Source organism: Jaculus jaculus, chromosome 6, assembly GCF_020740685.1.
Source record: "Jaculus jaculus isolate mJacJac1 chromosome 6, mJacJac1.mat.Y.cur, whole genome shotgun sequence".
NCBI lineage: Eukaryota > Metazoa > Chordata > Mammalia > Rodentia > Dipodidae > Jaculus > Jaculus jaculus.
Genome location: NC_059107.1, coordinates 112,844,719 through 112,868,635, shown reverse-complemented (window position 1 = coordinate 112,868,635; position 23,917 = coordinate 112,844,719). Strand labels below are relative to the sequence as shown.

At 40.9% G+C, this 23,917-nt stretch overlaps 1 protein-coding gene across 1 annotated transcript; it reads right to left on the bottom strand.

Moving 5' to 3' along the window:
• Positions 1 to 12,897: 12,897 nt before the first annotated feature.
• On the bottom strand, positions 12,898 to 18,425 carry LOC123461606 (lysozyme C-like). The gene is made up of 4 exons (XM_045152852.1): positions 18,290 to 18,425; positions 16,195 to 16,359; positions 13,431 to 13,509; positions 12,898 to 12,964 (listed from the first exon to the last, which is right to left on the bottom strand). Exons 1-4 carry the CDS (start codon positions 18,423 to 18,425, stop codon positions 12,898 to 12,900), a joined length of 447 nt encoding a protein of 148 aa, XP_045008787.1.
• Between the last annotated feature and the right edge of the window lie 5,492 nt (positions 18,426 to 23,917).

The following is a 23,917-nucleotide window of genomic DNA, read 5'->3' as shown; positions in this document are numbered from 1 at the left end:
GAGCAGAAATGGATTGGGCAGCCTGCTTCATAAGGGAAGGAGCTCATAAGTCTATAGTGAGACATATTACATGTTTAGATCAAGGCATTCCATCTGAAATAATACAGGCGCTTTTGTGTAGCATCACATGCAATTCAATGTTTCAGACGGTTTACCAGCTACTGACCTAGAAATATTATCACTAGTAACTGAACGTACTGTTCTCAAGAGTATCTCTTCCACAATGAAATTCTCTGAATACAAAAATTTCATAACATTACCTAACACAAAACTCCATACCCTTACTAGACTGTTATCTTCCATGTCAACACCATTGTTCTAAAATAAAATTACACAAGAAGGAAATTGTTTTAAGGTGGTATTGTACTTGTCATGCTTTTAGAGAAATATCTATTAGTAAGATTTCTATTATCATTCTCTAGTCATGTGGCAGCTTAAGTGGTCTAGAATCCAGCTAAGTTTACAAAACAACATATTATTTTATGGGCTATATCAAACATATGTATGTTAAACTGCATTTACAGCCCAAACATAAAAGCAGACAAAGGCCAACCACTGTCAATCACCATGTTAAGCACATAAATGTGTCCCTGTGGAAGTCATGTTTCTTTACATCCCTGTCCCTACAACTCTTAACAATTTCTTCGCACTGCTTTTTAAAATCATTATTATTTTCCTAATGTCAGAATCACTAGCTACAATTTTGCCTGTTTAGGAACATTACATGGATGGAATATTTTAATTTCCTCTTATTAACAAAATTTTATGATTCATTTAAGTTGATGTATATAGGTTGAGGGCTTTTTTTTCTTTTTTTTTTCTTTTGGTTTTTCAAGGCAGGGTCTCACTCCAGCCCAGGCTTACCTGGAATTCACTATGTAGTTTCAGGGTGGCCTTGAATACATGGCAATCCTCTTACTTCTGCATTCCCAGTGCTGGGATTAAAGGCGTGCACCACCACACTTGGCTGTTGTTTGTTTTTTAAAGCAACTATATTCACAAGGCAAGAGAGAAACTGAGAATGGGGCATGCCAGGGCTTCCTGCCTCTGTGTCCAAACGCCAGACACATGTGCCACTTTGTGTATCTGGCTTTCCATGGGTACTGGGGAATTGAACCCAAGCTGACAGGCTTTGCCATCAAGTGCCTTTAACCACTGAACCATCTGTCCAGAACAGTTTTCAGGTTACATAGTATTTTACTGTATGGATGTCCTCCTATTTGCCTACTTAGTGGATATTTGAGCTGTTTTCAGTTTCTCAAAATATTAGAGTGATGCTCTTCTTTTTTCTTGCTATTCTTGCAAACATCACCTGTGGAAAGGCACATTTATCTAGGGTCTACATGTTACCAAGAAATGCTAAATCATTTTCCCAAAAACAGCTGTATCAATACACACTCCCAATAACAGTAATTTGTATTGTGCCATCTGCTAGCCAAAATATAGAGAGCATTCTCCCCCATCTTGTAGTTGTAAAATAGCACTGCTGGTTTCAATTTACATTTTCTGTTCAGTGATGGTCTGTTTCTTCTATGGCATGTCAGTTCACTTGTTTCCCGTTCTGAGATAAGGTCTCATACCGTATACCTGTGTGCTCTTTAAGCCACTAAATAGCCCAGGGAGGCTTCAAACATGTAGTGATTTTTCTACCTCACCCTCCCGAAAGTGGAGGTTATTAGCATGAGCCTTTTTTTTTAATTAAGAAAAAGAATTGTTTTAAGACAAGCTCCTGTTGCGTAGCCCCTGCTGGCCTTCAACTTGTCTCAGCCTTCCAAGTGCTGGGATTCTCGACATGTGCCTCCATAAACAGCCTGTTATCCACTGTACCATCACGTTTCTGTTAGCTCTTGCAGATCTGGAGTTGTTACTTATTGTTATCATTATTATATTATAGGGCTGAAGCAAGCACTCTACCACTGGCCTGCAGCCTTGTCCTGTTACTTACGATAATCCATGGTGAGTCATATGTACTTCAAGTATCTTCTCCCAGCTTAGAACTCCTCTTTAAACTCTTCTGTTATTACTTCCTTAAAAATAAAATTGACATAAAAGGAAGAGAAAGGAAGGGAGGAGGGTACTTAATAGGTTGATACTGTATATATGTAAGCACAATGATTGTTATGGGGAGGTAATATGATGGAGAATGGAATTTCAAAGGAGAAAGTGTGGGGGGGAGGGAATTAACACGGGATTTTTTTATAATCATGGAAAGTGCTAATAAAAATTTAAAATAAATAAATAAATAATAAGTAAATAAATAAATAAAATTTATTGGGCTGGAGAGATGGCTTAGCAGTTAAATGCTTGCCTGTGAAGCCTAAGGACCCCGGTTCAAGGCTTGATTCCCCCAAACCCACATTACCCAGATACACAAGGGGGCACATGCATCTGGAGTTCATTTGCAGTGGCTGGAAGTCCTGCAGCGCTGATTCTCTCTCTCTGCCTCCTTCTCTCTGTCACTCTCAAATAAATAAATAAAAATTTAAATAAAGAAAAATAAACAAAACCAATTTTTTAATCTTCGGAAAGATTTTGTATTTACTTTCAGGCAGAGAGCAAGAAGAGAAAAGTATATAGAGAGAATGGGCACTCCAGGGCTTCTAGCCGCTGCAAATGAACTCCAGAGGCATACACCATTTTGTGCATGTAGCTTTACATGGGTACTGGAGAATTGAACCCATATTGCTAGACTTTGCAGGCAAGCATTTTAGCTGCTGAGCAATCTCTTCATTCCCCTGTTTTTAGTTTTTTTTTTTTAAATTTAATTTATTAGTTTTCATTTCAGTGAATACAGGCAGTTTGGTAGCATTATTTAGGCTCATCTGTGATCTACCCCCTCCCATTAGATCCTCCTTGTTAATGAAAATGGGTCGTGCATTGTGGAGTTAGCCCCCAGTTATTAGTATGATAAATTTCTCTGTGTTTTTAGTTTTTAATATATTCCAAGTTATCAACTCTCTTTAATATTTGCTGTGTTTAAGAAATACTGAGCCGAGCCGGGCGTGGTGGCGCACGCCTTTAATCCCAGCACTCGGGGAGGCAGAGGTAGGAGGATTGTCATGAGTTCAAGGCCACCCTGAGATGACAGAGTTAATTCCAGGTCAGCCTGGACCAGAGAGAGACCCTACCTCAAAAAAACCAAAAAAAAAAAAAAAAGAAATACTGAGCCGAGCGTGATGGTGCATGCCTTTAATCCCAGCACTTGAGAGGCAGAGATAGGAGGATCACCTTGAGTTTGAGCCCACCCTGAGACTCCTAGTGAATTCCAGGAGAACCTGGGCTAGAGTGAGACCTTACCTCGAAAAACAAAAAAAAAAAAAAAGAAAGAAAGAAATACTGTACCAGGGCAGGCGAGATGGCTTAGTGGTTTGTGAAGGGGAAAGTGGGGGAGAGGATGGAATTATCATGGTTTATTGTCTGTAAGCATGGAAGCTATCAAGAAAAAAGTTAAAGTGGGCTAGAGAGATTCCTTAGCAGTTAGAGTGTTTGCCTTTGAAGCCAAAGGACCCAGGTTTGATTCCCCAGGACTAATGTAAGCCAGCTGCACATGGTAGCATATGCATCTGGAGTTCATTTACAGTGGCTGTATGCTGCCCTGGTACACATATTCTCTCTCTCTCTCTCTCTCTCTCAAATAAATAAAATATTTTTAAATATTAAAAATAAAAAAGTTAAAAATACAAAATGCCAAGTTAAATTTGAATTTCAGATAAACATGAGAACTTATGTAAATATATATGTGCTTAAGATATACACATATATATACATACACACATATAGATTACAGCATTATTATATACACATGTTTATATATAAATATGTGTGTGCATGAATATGTATAATTACATATGTGCATACATGTATGTATATATATATATATTCCTTAGTATAAATATTTCCTTAAGTACACTTAAAAAAATTTTTTTTTGCTTATTTTTATTTATTTATTTAAGAGTGACAGACAGAGAGAGAAGGAGGCAGAGAAAAAGAGAGAGAGAATGGGGACAACAGGGCCTCCAGCCACTGCAAACAAACTCCAGATGCATGCACCCCCTTGTTCATCTGCTAACGTGGGTCCTGGGGAATCGAGCCTTGAACCATGGTTCTTAGGCTTCACTGGCAAGCGCTTAACTACTAAGCCATCTCTCCAGCCCTGAAGTAGACTTTTGTAGTGATGGCAGCCTATTAGAGATATTCTGCACAGAATTAAAACAAACAATAAACTTTTCCCAAAATACTAAGTAGGCTCCAAGTTTAATAGGAATATACTTACACTTTAAAAAATTCACTATTTGTAAAAACTAAAATCTAACTGCATGCAAATGTGACACACTAACCACTAGGTGGGGGCACATGACTGGCAAGTAAAGATGGTGGGGTTACAGCTTGGCTAGTTTGCACCCCCATTACAAGGCTCGTAAACAAGTAAACTGGTAACCATAAAATATGTGTAAGTCTTTACTTCCAAAACTGAAAATTTAAAGCCCTATTCAAAAGGATGTGGGTCTGAGGCGACTCGAAACCACAGTGCTGATAAGCAACAGTGGAGTGTTGAGCACTGAGACGCCCCTCTCACACTCCAAGGCTCAGGGTCCATTACAGAAGCAGGGGTGAAGCCGGGCGTGGTGGCGCACGCCTTTAATCCCAGCACTTGGGAGGCAGAGGTGGGAGGATCACCATGAGTTCAAGGCCACCCTGAGACTACAAAGTGAATTCCAGGTCAGCCTGGGCTAGAGTGACATCCTACCTTGAAAAAAAGACTTCCGGTTAAGATGGCAGCATAGGAACCATGCAAAAGCAGCCTAGGGGAGAAAAAGCCAAAAAAACCCCCAAACCCAGCAAAATACACTCTACTAAACAGTGAGGTGTATAAGAAATTACCAACAGCAGCAGAGAAGTAGGAGAGCTCCAGAGCATTTAGAGCCCACACAGGCAGGCAAAAGCAGCTCCAGCAGCAGCAGCACCAGGACCATGGGGCCACAGCTGTCAGACTCAGCTTGAGCTGCAGAAGAAGCAGGTGAGGGGCTTTTCCACTCACATTGGAGCTCTTTGCAAACTCAAGAAACATGAAGGGAGAATGGCAGCAAACAATAGAGGAGGAGATTTGGAGCTGAAGGATCACATGGGCCAGCGGGAGAACTAGAGCCGCCATCCACAGCCTCCCCTTTCCCACCAGCAAGCACCAGACACCAGGGGAAGGGAGATCACAGCACCTAGTACCAAGACCAGAACAGTGATCCAATGACCCAGCCAGCCTTCTTTTTTTTTTTTTATATAGTTTATTTATTTATTTATTTGAGAGTGACTGACACAGAGAGAAAGACAGATAGAAGGAGAGAGAGAATGGGCACGCCAGGGCTTCCAGCCTCTGTAAACAAACTCCAGACGCATGCGCCCCCTTGTGCATCTGGCTAATGTGGGACCTGGGGAACTGAGCCTGGAACCAGTGTCCTTAGGCTTCACAGGCAAGTGCTTAACCGCTAAGCCATCTCCCCAGCCCCCAGCCAGCCTTCTTGAATGCAGAGTGCACCAAAGAGGGGCCCATGCAGGAGCACAGCATGACTAAAACCAAAATCATCACAAAAGATAACTAGGATTACACCAGGTCAGTATCCACCAAATAAGCCTGTATATAGGCCTGAACCGGAAGTGCTAATTGCACCTTCCATGTTGGGATAAATTATAGGTTAAACCTGATGGAGGGTCAGATTTGCCATTCTTAAATAAGCTACATTAAATGTATCAATCAATCTGATGTTATATATCTTCAGGGTAGGAGATTAAGGTACTTGGTGTGGATATCAAGACTCTCAGAGTATCTACAGAAGTGACCCTAGGTGTTGGGTTTGCCTGCTATGAGAGTATTTAAGTAGGCTGTGTGGAAACGGAATAAGTATTTACATGTGAGATTTTTACATTGCTACTTCTGCATGAGAAGCAGGGTGTCATGTGTATGAGTTAGCTGCTCACCAATATGAGTGTTACTGCTGTTGGTTTTTCCCTTTGTTAAAAATCTTTCCAGATAGAACTAATGAGCAAACTGATAAAGAGTTTAACACACAGGGAGAGTCAACAGCCTACACAATGGAAAACTCTTCTTTCTTTCTCTCAAAAGAAACTTGCAGCCTCACTAAGAGATAGCCAGGCACATAGTGTCTGGTGGCTACCAGTCCACGGGAGGTGCTCCAAGGAAGCAGCAAGAACTACCTGGGTGCCCCATCAGCTTCACCTAGGCCAGGGATCCAGGGACCAGACAGAAGAAACAGAATGGCCTGGAAGGCCCAGAGTGTAAGCTGCTGACAAATGGAAGCCTATGGGCTTCAAAGGAAGTAGGGAGAGGCAGGACCTGGGGAAGAGGAGGAGAGCAGCAATAGTGAGATGAAAGGCTCTTCCCCTGCTCAGGTCATGCTAGCACTTAGGGGTAAATCCCCACTACAGACATAGCACTTCCAATACAGGAGCAAGCACTGGGCCAGGGAGACCTGGATCCACGGTGACCAGGAGAGTGCAAGGAAAGGCTCTATCGAGGACAGTGAGTTCCTCTGGAGCCAGAGGCTCCAAAGGTCAGTTTGCCAAAGTTTTGTTTTGAATTTTTGCATCTATGTTCACAAGGGAGATTGGTCTGCTATTTTCTTTTCTTGTTCTGTTTGTAACCTGATCAAATATCTTGACTCATTTTACCCATTTGACTTTTTTGTCTAGTGAGAAATTTTATCTACAGAGGTGACTTTAGGTGTTAAAAAGAGAGGAACTAGGACAAGAACAAAAGTTTCCTGCTGTTTGTTACTCTCTTTTACTGGTCAGAGACAATTGGCTCTTTTGTTTCTGGGCGGGTTTGGGGGCCACATGGCTTACATTAGCATGGGGTCTGAGACAAAGGGGGAGCCACCCTTTTTTCCAGATTCCAGCTTGCCATGACTTTAAATAGCATATAAGAGTGAGCAAGAGCAAAAGATAAGAGAGAGACAAAACTAGGAATCCTGACATATCTTGTCTTATTTTGAAATTATGTATTTTTACTTATGAAATTTATTTTACCCATATATTGTACACGAGGTGATAGTATTTTTCTATGTCTAACCTCATTAGACTTCCAAAAAATGTGCTTATGACTTTGTGAACCACCTTGCATAGGACATCACCTGTGTTTAATGTAACCTGAATTTAGATTAAATCTGTGTCACTATATAAAAAATTTAGAGGGCTAGAGAGATGGCTTAGCGGTTAAGCTCTTGCCTGTGAAGCCTAAAGACCCCGGTTCGAGGCTCGGCTCCCCAGGTCCCACGTTAGCCAGATGCACAAGGGGGCGCACGCGTCTGGAGTTCGTTTGCAGAGGCTGGAAGCCCTGGCGCGCCCATTCTCTCTCTCTCCCTCCATCTGTCTTTCTCTCTGTGTCTGTCGCTCTCAAATAAATAAATTAAAAATTTAAAAAAAATTTAGAGGGCTGGAGAGATGGGTTAGTGGCTAAGTGCTTGCCTGTGAAGCCTAAGGACCCCACTTTAAGGCTCAATTCCCCAGGACCCATGTTAGCCAGATTCACAAGGGGGCGCAAGCATCTGGAGTTCATTTTCAGTGGCTGGAAGCACTGACGCGCCTATTCTCTCTCTCTCTCTCTCTCTCTTTCTTTCTCTCTCTCCCCCTCTTTCTCTATGTGTTGCTCTCAAATAAATAAATTTTAAAAATTTAACAAAGATTTTAGAGCATTCTGAAGAATCTGGACACAGTTGAGAAATCCTTAATATTAGGCATGGTGTTTGTGTATGTTTAACCTGAAAATTACCTTTCTGTTCCTATTAAAGAAAATTAATTTTAGGCTGAATTTGGGCTTTAGATCTCCTAAATTTTTTCTATGAATGCACACCTACATCCACATATTTTAACATTCTGACTTAATTCCACTCAAAAAAAAAAAAAAAAAAAAAACACATTTTGGGCTTGCCAGGTAAGGCTCTTGTCTGAAAAGCCAAAGGACCTCAGTTTGCTTTCCCAGGACCCACATAAAACAGATGCATAAGGTGGTACATATATGTGCAGTTCATTTTCAGTGGCTAGAGGACCTGCCACACCCATTCTTTCTCTCTCTTTGCCTCTTTTTCACTTTCAAATAAATAAAGAAATCAAAAGAATTTTACAAAATCACATTTTCTTTCTTTCTTTATTTATTCTTTATTTATTTGAGAGAGGGAAAGCCAATCATCCTACCTCTGCCTCCCAAGTGCTGGGATTAAAGGTGTACACCACCACAATCCGTTTTTATTGTTATTGTTGTTTGCTTAAATTTTTTTAATATTTTATTTTCATTTATGTACTTGACAGAGGGAAAAAGGAAGAGAGAGAGCGAAAGAATGGGTGCAATAGGTCCTCTAGCAACTGCAAATGAACTCCAGATGCATCTGGCTAACATGGGTCCTAGGGAATCGAACCAAGGCCCTTTAGCTTTGTAGGCAGATGTCTTAACCTCTCAGCCATCCCTCCAGCCCCCTCTTTATGTTTTACTTTTATACTAATAGTTTTGAAGATCAAATCTAGAGCCTTGTGCATGTAAGGAAAGCACTCTTCCACTGATCAATGAGCTACAACCCTAGCCCATTTTAATGATTTTTAAAAAGTGGAAAAAACTCTGCTTTTAGAGATTGTGTTTTGGGTGAATGAGATAAACATAGTACTCCTTCCTTATCCAAGGGGGTCATTATATGACCCACTTGAGTGCATTAACATGTAAATACTATACTAAACACATACATATTAAGTTTTTTCCATATGGACTCCTCTTTTTTTATTTTTTAATCCTACTATATGCCTTCCTTGTGACAGGACCACTCTGTCTCTCTATCTCTCTGTCTTTGGTTTTTGAGGCAGGGGCTAGCTGTAGCTCAGGCTGATCTGGAATTCACTATGTAGTCTCAGGCTGGCCTTAAACACAGGAAAGTCTCCTACTTCTGCCTCCTGAGAGCTGGGATGAAAGGTGAACTCCACCACGCCTGGTGGTTTTTGTTTGTTTGTTTTGTTTTTGTTTTTCCAAAGTAGGATCTCACTCTAGCCCAGACTAACCTGGAACTCACTCTAGTCGCAGGCTTGCCTGGAGCTCATGGCATAAACCCTGCCTCTGATGCCCGAGTGCTGGGATTAAAGGTGTGCATCATCATGCCCGGCCAACACAGGATCTCTTATTGGCCTGAGGATCACCAATTATCATAGACTAGCTGGCCAGCAAGCCCAAAGATTGACCTCACTAGCACTAGGATTTCAAGTGCATACACTGGCATTTCAACTGGATTCTGGGTATTAGCATCTATACGCTCTTTTCCTACCCATGACACTCTCTCCTACCACCAGGCCAAGCCCAACAAGAGCCAGCCTGCCTTCTACCCTGACCACTGGCCTGTATACCCAGCCTTCCAAAAGACCCTCCCCTCCCCCTCTCAATCAGTCTCTCTTTAATTTTGATGTCATAATCTTTCCCTCCTATTATGATGATCTTGTGTAGGTGGTGCCAGGCACTGTGAGATCATGGATATCCAGGCCATTTTGTGTCTGGAAGAGTGCATTGTAAGGAGTCCTACCCTTGCTTTGGCTCTTACATTCTTCCCACCACCTCTTCTGCAATGGACCCTGAGTCTCGAAGGCGTGATAGAGATGTTTCAGTGCTGAGCACTCCTCTGTCACTATTCTCAACACTATGCATGGTGCCTTTTGAGTCACCACCATCTGAAATGAAGCTTCTCTAACCAGAAGTGAGAGTAGCATTAATATATGGGTATGAACATTAAGAAAAATGCTTAGCAGACAGTTTGACGGGCATATATTTAAAATTTTTTTTTTGTTGTTTTTGTTTTTCAAAGTAGTCTCACTCTAGCCCAGGCTGACCTGGAATTCAATATATAGTCCAGGGTGGCCTCAAACTCATGGTGATCCTCCTACCTCTGCCCCCCAAGTGCTGGGTTTAAAGGCATGCATCACCATGCCTGGCTTAAAAATATTTTTTTAATTTGTTTGCAAGCAGAGAGAAATAGAAGGGAAACAGACATAGAGAAGGGGTGCACCAGGGCCTCCATCTGCTACAAATGAACTCCAGATACATGTGCCACTTTGTGCATCTGGCTTTACATGGATACTGGGGAATCAAACCCAGGTTGTTAGGCTTTGCAGACAAGGGCCTTAACCACTGAGATATCTCTCCAGCACTAAAATATAGTCTTATACATGATAAACTCTGTGGCCCCAAAACTAGTTTCAAACCTGTAACTCTGGGGGTCAAAATTAAGATTCAAATGCTTGAAAGGCAAGGCCTTTGCCAACTGAACATCACCCTAGAACTCTTCTATATATATATACATCCCCCCAAGAAAGTTAATTTATCTATCACCCATTGTAGGGAATTAACAATAACTGTCTTTGAACATAACAATGATTTTACTAAATAAAATAAGCAATACTGGAACATGAGCACTTAGATCTGCCAGGGTCAAATTGTTCCCTGAGTGGGCCACTAAGTGACTAGTGAGTGGGCAGGGAACATCCTGGACAAAGGGACGACACGTGCAGGGTAGAGCACAGCAGGACAGCGGGGTTTCATCGCATGGCGTGGCATGAGAGTCCAACCTTATGCATGCTCTACTTCTGGAATACTCCGTCTAGTATTTTCAGATGCTGGTTGATCAAGGATAAGTCAAATGAATAGAAAGAGAAAACATGGGCAAATAAATAAATCATATATAAATATAAAAACACTTTAGGATTGAGCCTAGTTACTATGATGAGAAATGAAGCTACAATCAAGAGCCTGTGAAAGGACTGAGCAGGAGCAGTCTGAAGGAAGATATAAGTGACTACAAGCTGACTGAGAAGTTTCTAGAAGTAAAGAGTGGTTGAGGTTTTCAAATCGGAGTAAGAGATCAAGTGAGATGAGTTAGCACCCTTGAGGATTCTTTTTTGCATGAGTGTATGCGTGTGATATGGTGTGTGTGGTGTGTATGGTGTGTGACGTGTGTGCAGATGAATGAGCAGGTAAGAGGAGAACTTCAGGGGTCCCTCTACTTCACTCATCTGTTTCCTTAAGACAGAGGCTCTCGTTGATTCTGGAGCCTGCCATTTTTATAAGTCCTAGTGATCTTCTGGTTCCTGCCCCACAGGCTGGGCTTAAAGACCTGCATGGCCACACCCTGTAGTGTACAGGGGTACTGGGGAATCTCAGGTGGTTTCAAGTTCCCCTCAGGCCCTGGCGCTTGGACAGAAAGCAGTCTTCCTCGCTAAACCATCTCTCTAGCCCACCCCCTTTGGATTTTCCCAAGAAACATCCAACTGTTCATGTGCAGGTGAAGGCATAGACTCTAAGAGTGCTATGTTGTTTGTTCTGAATGTATATACGTTGCCTCCAGAGACATCAGATGTTGGGGTAGGGGAACAAGGTATGGCTGTTTTTCCCAGGGTTTCTCTTTCCTATGAGCTGTCTGGAAGCATGATAACCTGGAATTATTCTCAGGATGGCCTTGAATTCACAGTGATCCTACTTCAGCCTCCCAAGTGCAGGGATTAAAGGACTGCGCCATCACAGCAGCAGAAAGAGTGGGCACAACAAGGCCGCTCACCACTGCAAATGAACTCCAGAGCATGAACCACTGTGCATCTGGCTTTAAGGCTGCATGCAGTGCAGCTTTTTCCAGCTTTCTATCAGGTGGTCTGCAGGGCGTAGGTTTTCAGCTCAGCCCCAGTTTGATCTCCCAGTGACCTTGGTGCCCAGGAATGCCTCTGCTCTTTCTTAATCCTCTCTGGTCTGTTGTTTGCAGGGGTTCTAATTTTCATATCCCACATGTGTATGGAGATGCTCCAGCCTTTTCCTAGATACCAGTTCCCCTAAATAAACTCAGTCACTCATTAAAAACAAAAAAGTATGCATTGCAAACCATGTATTGATAATTGGTAGTCTTTTCACAATACGCATATTATTTCTATGTCTCATCTGGCCCAGACTTAGTTAATATGCAACAAGCTAAGTTCACAAACTTAAGAAAAACACAACTCATTCATACCTCCTTTATTGCAAGATGCATGTAAATGTTCAGATAGGTTTTCATCTAAGTTGAGAATCTGTTTTTAAAGCAGCCTTAATGCAACAGCCTGAGAAAATTTCTAAACAGTCACACATGTTATGAAATCAAATTGCTCAGTTCAAGAATTCTGTATTTTCATCCATTTGGAGTTTTCTTCTCTTTAAAATTCACCTTACCCAACATAGGGATTAATTTTACTGGTTTCAGAAATGACTCAACAGATAGAGCATGTGATACTCACACATCAGGGATTACATCTAAGATTCATTCATTCTGCTTAAACATGTGTCGTATTTTTAAAAAATATTTTATTTATTTATTTATTTGAGAAGGAGAAAGAGGCAGAGAGATAGAGAGATACAGAGTGGGTGCACCAGGGCCTCCACCACTGCAAACGAACTCCATATGCATGTGCCACCTTGTGCATCTGGCTTACATGGGTCATGGAGACTCGAACCAGGATCCTTTGGCTTTGTAGGCAAACGTCTTACTATTAAGCCATCTCTCCAGCCCATGCGTCATATTTTTACTTAGTGTATGAGGGCTTACGATCAGGATTGAATCTGAATAAGTTCATTGGAAAAAAAAAACCTGATGTACTATGAGATGTATTTGAGGAGCAAAGTTTTAGATGAATGTCGCTATTGTTAGTTGTAATTACTGAAAAATGAAGGCTTTATATAAAACAATAAACTGAACATTAGTCAGATTTAAGCCACTTAGAAAGTCTATATTTTGTCCCTGTTTCTGTAAACACCCATTCTTTTGTAGGGGAACCCAAGGTAGGGTGACCTTTTACATAACTGCTTCCATATTGTGAAAGAGACAGAAGGGGGACATTTTGCAGTTACACCCCACAACCCCTGACATATTCGGTGAGGTCCCGGCCTTGACAATGGTCTCTCCACGCCACCCTGTGGAGAAAGGGGGAACACAAAGTGGGGTCTTCAACTCGCCTCCTTTACAGAATGCACATTCCTAACCTTTGGGATCACAAAGATCAGAATAAATGTTTCTTGTCCTTTTAGCTAAGATTATGTGTAAATCATGAGCTGCCAGTCCACCCAGAAAGTGCCATTAGCTAATGCAGAAGTGTCCACATAGCAGTTTCCTCCCCTCCAGCACTCAGTCAGCACAAAATGCTGAACAGAAATATTGGATTGTGTGCGTTACACTCCTACTTATTCTGCAAATACTTTCAAGATGTGACCAGGAAGCAGTCAAGAGTGAAAAAGATCTTAAAAGCTCAACAATTATTCTAGGAGTAATCCCCAAACTGCAATTTTCAGATCTCAGAATGACACTTTGGTTTTTGAAAGGCAGCTCACTGCTACATCAACACTGGGACAAAGGGTGTCTTCTTTGCAGCTTGGTACATACCATGCTCTGATGCCCTGCGGGGCCCTCACAACTCTTTTTGCACACTGTATGGCTTGAGAGATGTCATCTCGGAGTAAAACTGAAAAAGAGGGCACGAGGAATGAAAAGGACAGTCACAAAAGTTCATTGTTTAGATTAGCCCAGCTTTATTACTATGCTGAGCAGTACTATTAGGAAGTGATTGTCTGCGTGCTCCTGGAGCTGTGACAATTGGAGAAAACTTCTCTTCATTCTATCCCACTTGACAGGATATATATCATTCTTTACCTCATTTAGAAAGTCATTGGAAGGAGTGTTCTCTTAGAGCTTGTGAGTCTCTAGCACTCCAGAAGTAAATACATAATTATATTTAAAATCTTTTAAAATATTTTTATTTATTTATTTATTTATTTATTTATTTATTTATTTATTTGACAGAGAAAGAGGGAGAGAGAGAGAGCATGGTCCCACCAGGGTCCCACCAGGGCCTCTAGCCACTGCAAGTGAACTCCAGATGCATGTGCCCCTTTGTGCATTTGGCTTATTTGGGTCCTGGGGAATCGAATCAGGGTCCTTTGGCTTTGCAGGCAAATGCCTTAACTGCTAAGCTGACCCTCCAGCCCCATAGCAATAATTATAAATAAAGTCACCAGAAGCTCTAGAGTTAGCACATCTTTGTTGTTACAATATAAAAGAAAACATGCCTGGTATGTTTTACTCAGAAATTTACCACTGAATATGTAACAAAAACAAAATAAAGTATACAAAAGACGCTTGAATTAAGCTCTTGGTAACAATTTATTAAGGCAAAAATGGAGGCAGTCTACTCTCACTTCTTGTTAGAGGGGCTTCTCTTTTCAGATGGTGATGACCATACTCAGAAGGCATCATAGGGCTGAGAAGTGACAGAGGAGTGCTCAGCAGTGAAATATCTTTATTACAGCTTCCAAGGCTCAGGGTCTATTGAGGAAGAGGTGATAGAAAGAATGTAAGAGCCAAACAAAGAGTAGGACTCCTTACAACGTGCTCCTCCAGACACAAAATGGCCTGGGTATCCATGACCTCCCAGTGCCTGACACTACCTACACAAGACCATCATAGGAGGAGGAAAAGATCATGACATCAGAATAAAAGAGACACTGATTGAGAGAGGAAAGGGATATGATGGAGAGTGGAGTTTCAAAGGGGAAAGTGGGGGGAGGGAAGGAATTATTCATGGGGTTTTGTCTATAATTATGGAAGTTGTCAATAATAAATTAAAAACAAAAGAAAACAAGAGTAATTAAGAGTTAAGTTTTTTCTCTCATTTCTTTTTTTTTTTTTTTTTTTGAGGATTAAAAGTGTGTGCTACCATGCCTAGCTAATAGTTGAATTTTAAAGTATTTTTAAAATTTATTTGCAAGGAGAGAGAGAGGGAAAGAAAGATGGGGAAAGAGCGTATGGCACACTAAGGCCTCTTGCCACTGCAAACAAATTCCACATGCATGCACCACTTTGTCTGATTTTACATGGGTACTGGTGAATTGAACCTCAGTCATTGGGTTTTTGCAGGCAAGCTCCTTAACTGCTGAACCATCTCTCCAACCAAAAAATTACGTTTTCAAATTATATACTTTAGAATTTTATGCACTCTTTAACATGTAATACAGGTTGACACTTGTTTTATTAAAATAGATTTGTGTGATAAGCAAATTGTAAAGCTATATGCATAAAACAATATAACTTTTGCAAACAACACATTTCCTCACATGGTCTTATGTAAGTACATATGTGTATATCATTTTACATGTACATACAGGATAGATTTACATATTGGAAGCATATTGTTCAAGGTTACAAGGGATTGTAAATCCTTGGGTACTAAGGTTATAAGTGATATTCTTTTTGACCTATGTTTTTTAACTTTTTTCAATGACCATAAGTGAATATATGATACAAAATACTTCAACGTTTTTATTTATTTATTTGCAGCTCTGTGAGTGTGTGTGTGTGTGTGTGTGTGTGTGTGTGTGTGTGTGTCTGTCTGTCTGTCTGTCTGTTTAGATAAGGTCTCACTCTCGCCCATGTGAACATGAACACAAAACCATATATATACATGTAAGAAAATATACCTAGAAGATGCAACAGTCAAAAATTTCAATAATGGTTCACAGTAGTATGGATGTTTAGGACCGAAATGTCATCAGTTAAGTGGGGCATGGAGTTACATGCCTTTAATCCCAGCCCCTGGGAGGCAGAGATAGGAGTATCACCTTGAATATGAGGTCAGCCTGAGACCACATAGAGAATTCCAGGTCAGCCTGGACTAGAGAAAAACCTACCTTAAAAAAAAAAAAAAAAATCTTCCCTTCTATAAATTTAGAAAATTTCAAAAAACAAAAAGCAAAATAATCATAAGGGGACTAAATATTCAATTTTCCTTAGCCATTTCTTTATTATTAACAAACATCAGTAAGACTACTCAAAACAAATTAGTAGATAATTTGAGAATTTGTTATTAAAAAACACCCACTCTACATGATACCAGTACTTTAATTTTTTTTCAGTCTTGGGATGGAACATAGGACCTTAGCAAGCTAGACAAGCATTCTGTCACTGAGTTACCTGCTAGGACCCATCTCATATAAGGCTAATTTGATTCTAGATAACAATGACTTTCTAGGCATGAAGACAGTGTTCCCAGGTCCCTGATGTTCCTCTGGCATGATGACGTACACTCAGAATCTACACTTGTACACATAACCCGAGGGTCCTGTGCCATCACTACAGAGTCATCTTCTCTTACCGTCACAGGATATGCCACAGCCATTAACTGCACTGGGGGTTTTGCCATCATTGCACCAGTAGCGGCTGTTGATCTGAAATATTCCATAATCCGTGCTTTGGTCTCCGCTATTGAAGTTGGTAGCACGAGTGTTGTAATTACTTTCCCATCGGGCCAAACACACCCCTGAAAAGAAAGCATTTTCAGCAATAATCAGCACCACTGAATGATGCGTGTTGTTCACCAGTGTCGGCAGTTCTTTGTTGTGTTTGGCAAGTGATCAGTACGTACATGTGTTTAACCTGAAACTTGGTCCCACGAGTTTTTTTATTTTGCACACCCTTGAGCTTCATTTCCCAAGGTCACTAGAGTGCTAAAGTGATCATCCTGCCGCTGCCTTTCGAGTAGGGGGGACTTGTGCCCACTCAACACCCTATTTTAAAGTACCCATAAGAGATTCCTTTTTAAGTGCAAATCAAGCCGGGCGTGGTGGCGCACGCCTTTAATCCCAGCACTCGGGAGGCAGAGGTAGGAGGATCGCCATGAGTTCAAGGCCACCCTGAGACTCCATAGTGAATTCCAGGTCAGTCTGGGCCAGAGTGAGACTCTACCTCGAAAAACCAAAAAAAAAAAAAAAAAGAAAGAAAGAAAAAAAAGTGCAAATCCATTTGTAATACTAATAAAGAAAGAGTCTTGAAAAAAGATTGATATAGCTATTTCTTTCATTGCTTTACCCTTCCTCTCACCGTTTAGATCATCCAGCCTAGGGTAGAGGAATTGTTTAGTGGATTTTAAAAATTCACAGCAAATACATGGGGTGATAGAAAAATACTTTAATTAGAAATAACAAGGATCGGGCTGGAGAGGTGGCTTAGTGGTTAAGCGCTTGCCTGTGAAGCCTAAGGACCCCGGTTCGAGGCTCGGTTCCCCAGGTCCCACATTAGCCAGATGCACAAGTAGGCGCACGCATCTGGAGTTCGTTTGCAGAGGCTGGAAGCCCTGGCGAGCCCATTCTCTCTCTCTCCCTCTATCTGTCTTTCTCTGTGTCTGTCGCTCTCAAATAAATAAATAAATTAAAAAAAAAAAAGAAATAACAAGGATTATCTCAGAGTAATTTTCTTATTAAAACTAAAGTCAATTTGCATGTCAAGTTGGAATTACTGTTTTTCTTTTATGCTTTTCAAGGTAGTATCGCCCTCTAGCCCAGGCTAGCCTGACATTCACTCTGTAGTCTCAGGGTGTTCTTGAACTCACAGGGTCCTCCTCCCTCTGTGTCCCAACTACTGGGATTAAAGGAATGTACCACCACAGTGGCTGTATTTCTTTTAACACTGATCTCACTAGGTAGCCTAGATGACCATTGCAATGCTGGTGGACTTCATGAATCTGCTTACAGGTGCTGGGATACAGGAGTGTGCCCCCTCAATGGGCTCACTAGAATTGTCAATATAATATTTGCATAATGGCGACCATATTATGTGGTTTAATCCATCCATGTCATCATTCATCTATTCACTCATTCATTGAACTAGGTATGGAGTGGGAGATGTTGGCTTCCGTGTGAGAAGCACAGGAGCTACACTGGCCCAGATGACGTCATCTTGAGTAATGTTCCTCATGGCACACCTTCCATTATTTGCAAGAAAATGAGAGATCAAACTAGTATAAACAAGAATACCAAATCATTTTATGCTCAATTTCAGAGTTCCCATGTAAAAAGTGATTGGGAGAAAATAGAATTATTCTCCTCAGTTTTGAGAATTCAACAAAAATTTGGATATTTTTCTCTTAAAAAAAAATCTCATCTTATGGCAGATGGAAACTAAGACAAATGACCACGGCACTCTAGCCTCTCAAAAGCCAAGTCTAAAAAGGCTCTCCCTTCTTTTGCACAGTCACATGGACCACTGAATCTGATACAACTAGGCAGCCTGGGTACAGTCAAAGAGGTCTGGCCAGGGATGACATAGAATGTTCCCTGCCATGCTCTCAGCACTGTCTCTGTGCTTCTGAAGGACCAGCCTCTGCTCTCTCAACCTCCTTTGCTCATCACTCACCAGCCCTCTCCCTGTGTGTGTGGCAGTTTCTATCTGAGGCGTGAGCAGAGGAGACTTACAGTTTGCCAGGCTGATTCCCTTGTAGCCATCCATTCCAGCGTGTTTTAGAGTTCTGGCCAACTCACACCGTTCAAAGACCTTGCCCTGGACAGTGACAGAGAGCAGGAGAAGCCCCAAAGGAAGGAGAGCCTTCATGGTGACTGGGATGACAAACCAGCAGACTGATGATAGAAGGCAGGTCCCAATATTTAAGTGTGTTTAACTTCCTTATTTCTCAAGCAATTTGGGGCTCCGCCCTGTGAACTGTGTGCCAAGCAGAAAGCACTTGTTAATCCACTAATTTAAAATTTTACTTTCTTTTCCAATCAGGCTGATAAATAGTAACCAGTTCCAGAAAAAAAAAAAATGACACGGTATATGTGACAATGTTTTAAGACTTGGCTCAGTGTCTGAACAATAATGTTTCTTTGTTTTATTATGAATTTGACCAGCTATAAAGAAAAATGACCAGTAATGTGTACAGGTAAAATGAACTGGTATTCCTGAGCAACATCTCTTTTTGTTAAATTGTTTTGCTTGTAGTCACTATTTTTGTTGCTCTTTAACTTAAGTCATCTCAGGTGTGAACATAATGGCATGACAAATGTACCTGTGCGCTGGAGGAGCAGCAGCAGGACACCACACTGACCAGCCTTTTTTCTAGTCTAGCTCCTTCCTCACATTTACACACTTTATATTATTATAACTCAGTGTTTTATTGCTGTAAGTAAGGTTCCTCTGCCCATGTTTCCTACCTACCTTTGTAAAATTCTTTGCCTTCTAATATATAAATAAATATTTTAAAAAATAACATGGCTATGTTGCCTGGTTGGGGGAAGATATTTGTTCCAACAAAAATTTTCTAGTTCTGAGAGGAGAACAAAGAACGAGCTAAAAGAGAAATGGTCATGTATTCAATTACTGTCGCATTCTGGCTGCTCAATAGCTGGCTGTGGTTCCCATGCTAGAGGTAACCTCAGCAGTCAGTTATATTGTCTCAACAGCTGGAAATATAAAGGATTTGCAAACTTCTTTGTTTCTGTCTTTGCATAGTATGCCGTTTTATAGTCCAGGCCCTGAAAATGTATTTCTTGCAGACAGTAAGGGGAAAGGACCTAGATTTGTGGAAACGAAGGAATAGTGTCACTCGGCTGTATCCACTTGAACCAGTTCTGCAGCGAAACCTTCATAACATTCTTTTTGCATGTTCTGTAAATAGGCTCTAGGAGCTTTTTTTATAATTTATTTTCTTTTTTTTTTTTTTTTTGTTACCAGTCTGTACAACTAAATCTCTTAAAGGGAGAGGTAGCTCATAGAAAATGGATTTAGTAAAGTATCTAAAGAAAAATTGTTGAAACAGTTTGGTTAGTAGACATTTTTGTACCTACATGGCAGCATTAACACATTTGACATCAAGGTTTGGTGCCAGATTTAAGAACAGTCACCCCACCATACTTCATGATCATTTGTACAGGTTAAGAGTGTAGAACTCCTAACAGTGCAGCAGCTTAGCTATGTGCAATGTGTGTTCTTATTTTCATTTTAGTTTTCAGATGGTTTTCTATAAAATATGTTTTTACTGAGTCCATGTTTGAACATTTTAAGAAATTACAGAATAAGGTACAAATGTAGTGTATTTAATAAACTGTCAACCAAAAAAAAAAATTTCTAGTTCTGTATGTCTTACTTGGCATGATACATGCATTTCATCTTATTAGAGAAAGGTAATGATAATTCCTAAGTTTTGATTGCCATATTCCAACAATAATAAATGGATTCTGCCTTATTTGTTTATGGCAGTTTGGGGGTAATGCCCACCACCACAAATACCAGAGACTAGGAATATCTTTGAGCCTGTAAGGGAAGAACATAATTTACATGTTTTTGCCAGGGGGCCAGAAATGTCACAAGGGTCAGGTCCTTATTTCTTCTCCTCTGGATTTCCTGCCACTTTAGGAGAAAATCAGCCACTTCTGAAACTGCTCTTCCTGGAGAAGTAAGATTTCTGAGATTATTGCCCTTCCTCAGAAAACCTGATTGATCTGAGACACCTGGCCTCAGGGGTGAACTGATAATCCGGCTACCCATCCAGGGGGCGCATACATCTGGAGTTCCGTTGCACTGGCTGGACGTTCTGGCATGCCCATTCTCTCTCTCTCTCTCTCTCTCTCTCCTTCTCTTTCTCTCTCTGTCGCCTCTCTCTGTCTGTTGCTCTCAAACAAATAAATAAAAATAAACAAAAAAGTAAAAAATAAAAAGATGTCACTGCCAGTGGGATTATGGCAGGACTGGTGGAGTATAGCCAATAGCTTTTCAACTGGACTCAAGGCCTACTACCTGGGAGGAAATTGATGTCTGGTATTGTCAATATGGCCAAAAACCTATGGCTTGGTGGGGGTCACAGGCCCCAAAGGGGAAGCCACTGCTGTTGTTTAATTACACGGACATGATGTGAGTGTTGCTGTGGCATAGTGGCCAAATGTGTAGCCATTAATGACATCGATACCACCTTCACCAAGGATCAAGGAACAATTATACAACAGGGAGTGAAAAAAATGTAGGTGTCTGGGAATCTGAATTGAAATATTCCTTCCCAAGGGGAGGCTCAGAGGTTATACAAGTTTGGAAAAGCTGAAACTTAAAGGTCACAAGTTGTCAGGAACTGCAGCTGCTCTTTGACCTCTTGAAATAGAGGCACTAATTATCGTATGGCCTTGGTGAAGCAGACTTTAGACACGGAGGCATTGTCGATAAAGTTTTATTTTCTGTATATAAGCTTGTGTCTGCCTGAATAAACCTGAGCCTTGATCAGAACTTGTCTTGGCTCCATTCCTTGTGTTCTTATCTCAGATTCATTCTCACTCCCTCCTTTGGAGTCTGTTTCAATTCCTGCCACAGGCCGGCACAGCCTGGTGCCCAGAACAGGGACCTGAATATGAGGGGCTTCAGTGAGGAATGCCAACATCAACCCAGGATCCGCGGAAGAAAGTGATACTAAAAAGAGGACTCTAGTCGCCCATTCAGTCTTCTGGAATAAGGTAAATTGGCGCAATTATGGGACAAGCAAAGAACAAAGGAGTTAATTGCCATAGTAAAAGATATTTTATAAGCACAAGGAATTGGGATTGCTTCAAGTTCTTTAAGCAAATTTTTTGATTTTGTTAATAAAATGAGCAGGGCAGGGAAAATTCTAACAGCACATGATTGGAAATCTCTAGGCAAAGCTTGTTTACCAGCAGGATTTGTTCTTTTTGTTTGTGTGTGTGTGTGTTCATTGTGCTTGCTTGTTGTGTCGTGTTTATGACTGTTTGTAATTAAAGAGATGAGACGGATGCAGGTAACACCCCTTTCTCTTCTAGAGAACCAAGGAAATCAAAGACCTGAGCATAGAAATTAAAAAGGAAAAGTTAAATGTCTTTTGCAGGAATGAATTCGCCAGATATTTGTCCTAGGTCAACTTCACCTTACATAGAGGATTATTAAAAACAACAGAACTCCCTCTGAAGAGGTAATTTATAATTTGTCAGATATTTTAAAACAAGATCATAATGTCCTGTTACTTAAAAGGAGGAGGCAACTGATCTGACTTCTAAGCCAGCCTGCCTCAAGATAACAACACAATTTGCCTTAGTTACTCCTAAGAAAATCATTTCCAAGTGTGTTATTGGTAGTAATGACATAAACTTGTATTAAGACTACTTTGAGCTGGGCGTGGTAGTGCACGCCTTTAATCCCAGCACTCGGGAGGCAGAGGTAGGAGGATCGCCGAGAGTGCAAGGCCATCCTGAGACTACATAGTGAGTTCCAGGTCAGCCTGAGCCAAGGAACTGGCCACGCCAACTTGATCTGACAGCAGAACCCAAACAGGAGCAGAGTCTGACAGCAACATCAGTGGCTCCAGCACCGGCAACAGTGGCCCCAGCAGCAGAGGATCGAGTAGTGACAGCTTCAGTGGCAGCAGCGGCAGATCCAGCACCAGCAGCGGCGGCTCCAGCAGTGGTAGCAGCAGCAATGAATCCAGCAGCAGCAGCTTCAGCAGCAGCAGTGGCAGTTCCAGCAATGGGGGTGCCGATCTGCAGGGCCACAGTTGCCAGGCTCAGTTTGCCCCACAAGAAAAGCTAGTGCCCAGCTCCAGAAATCAGAACAGCAGCCCAACGACCCAGCCAGCAACTTGACTGGGACAAAAATCATCCAAAGTAACTGGGATTCCACCAGGGAAGGGTCTCACTTGGTCACAAGCTGACTTGGATCCCTCAACAGACCAGAAATCTTAATGTCTTTGTTGATAGAGAATCTGGTTGTTATAATAACTACTCTTGCATAAATATTCGGTGCTGTTTTTGATTGAATATGTACAGTGTTTAGTTAAATTTTAGAATCTACCTGTATTTTATTCTACTCAGCCTACTTGAATACTCCCATAGCAGGCAAACTCAACCCCTAGGAACACCTTTGTAGATACTCTGAGAGTCTTAAGAGTCACATCTAACACCTTAAGCTCCTACCCTGAAGATATATAACATCAAATCAATTGATACAGCTAAGAATACCCAGCTAGCTAGAAAATCCAAGCATTAACTTAATCCAAGATGCAAAAATAGATACATTATAACACAAGAAACACTAAAAAGCAAGACAATATAATCAAACTAAAAGTATTAATGCATCATCAATGACCTCCAGTGAGAACGAGTTAGAGGAAATGCCTGAGAAAGATTTCAAAAGAATGATTATAAATATTTTCAAAGAAGTCAAAGAACAAATCAAAGGAATCAAAGAAGAAATCAAAGAGGAAATCGAAGAAGATGCAGGACACCAATTTAATGAAATACAGAACACAATACAAGACATAAATAAGGAAATAGAAATAATAAAGAAAAACCAGTCAGAATTACTAGCAATAAAGAACACAGTTAATGAAATAAAAAACTCTGTAGAAAATCTCACCAGTAGAATGGATGAAGAAGAGGACAGAATATCTAAGCTAGAAGACCAGGTGGTAGATCTAATACAGTTCAACAAAGAGAAAGACAAACTTAGAGAAAAGTATGAGTGGGAATTTCAAGATATTCGGGACACTATGAAAAGATCAAATATAAGAATTCAGGGCATTGTAGGAGAATAATTCCACTCCAAAGGCATAGTAGGCGTCTTCAACAAAATCATAGAAGAAAACTTCCCCCAAATTGGGAAAAAGGTGCCAATCAGATAAAGGAAGCCTTTAGAACCCCAGTCAGACAAAACCTGGAAAGAACCTCTCCTCACCATATTATAATTAAAATACCAAACACACAAACCAAGGAAAAAATATTGAAAGAAGTTAGAGAGAAAAATCAAGTTACCTACCAAGGCAAGCCCATCAGGATTACAGCAGATTATCCAACACAAACTTTAAAAGCCAGAAGGGCTTGGAGTGATATATTCCAAGTTCTGAAAGATAACAACTGTCAACCACAGTTACTTTATCCTGCAAAGCTATCCACTCAAATAGATGGATAAATAAGGACATTCCATGACAAAAGCAGGTTAAAGGAGTATTTGAAGACAAAACCAGCTCTACAGAAAATACGTGATAGAATCCTCCATGCTGAAGAAAAGGAAAAGCACACATACAAGGAAAAAACAAGCAATACTCAAATACTAGTTAA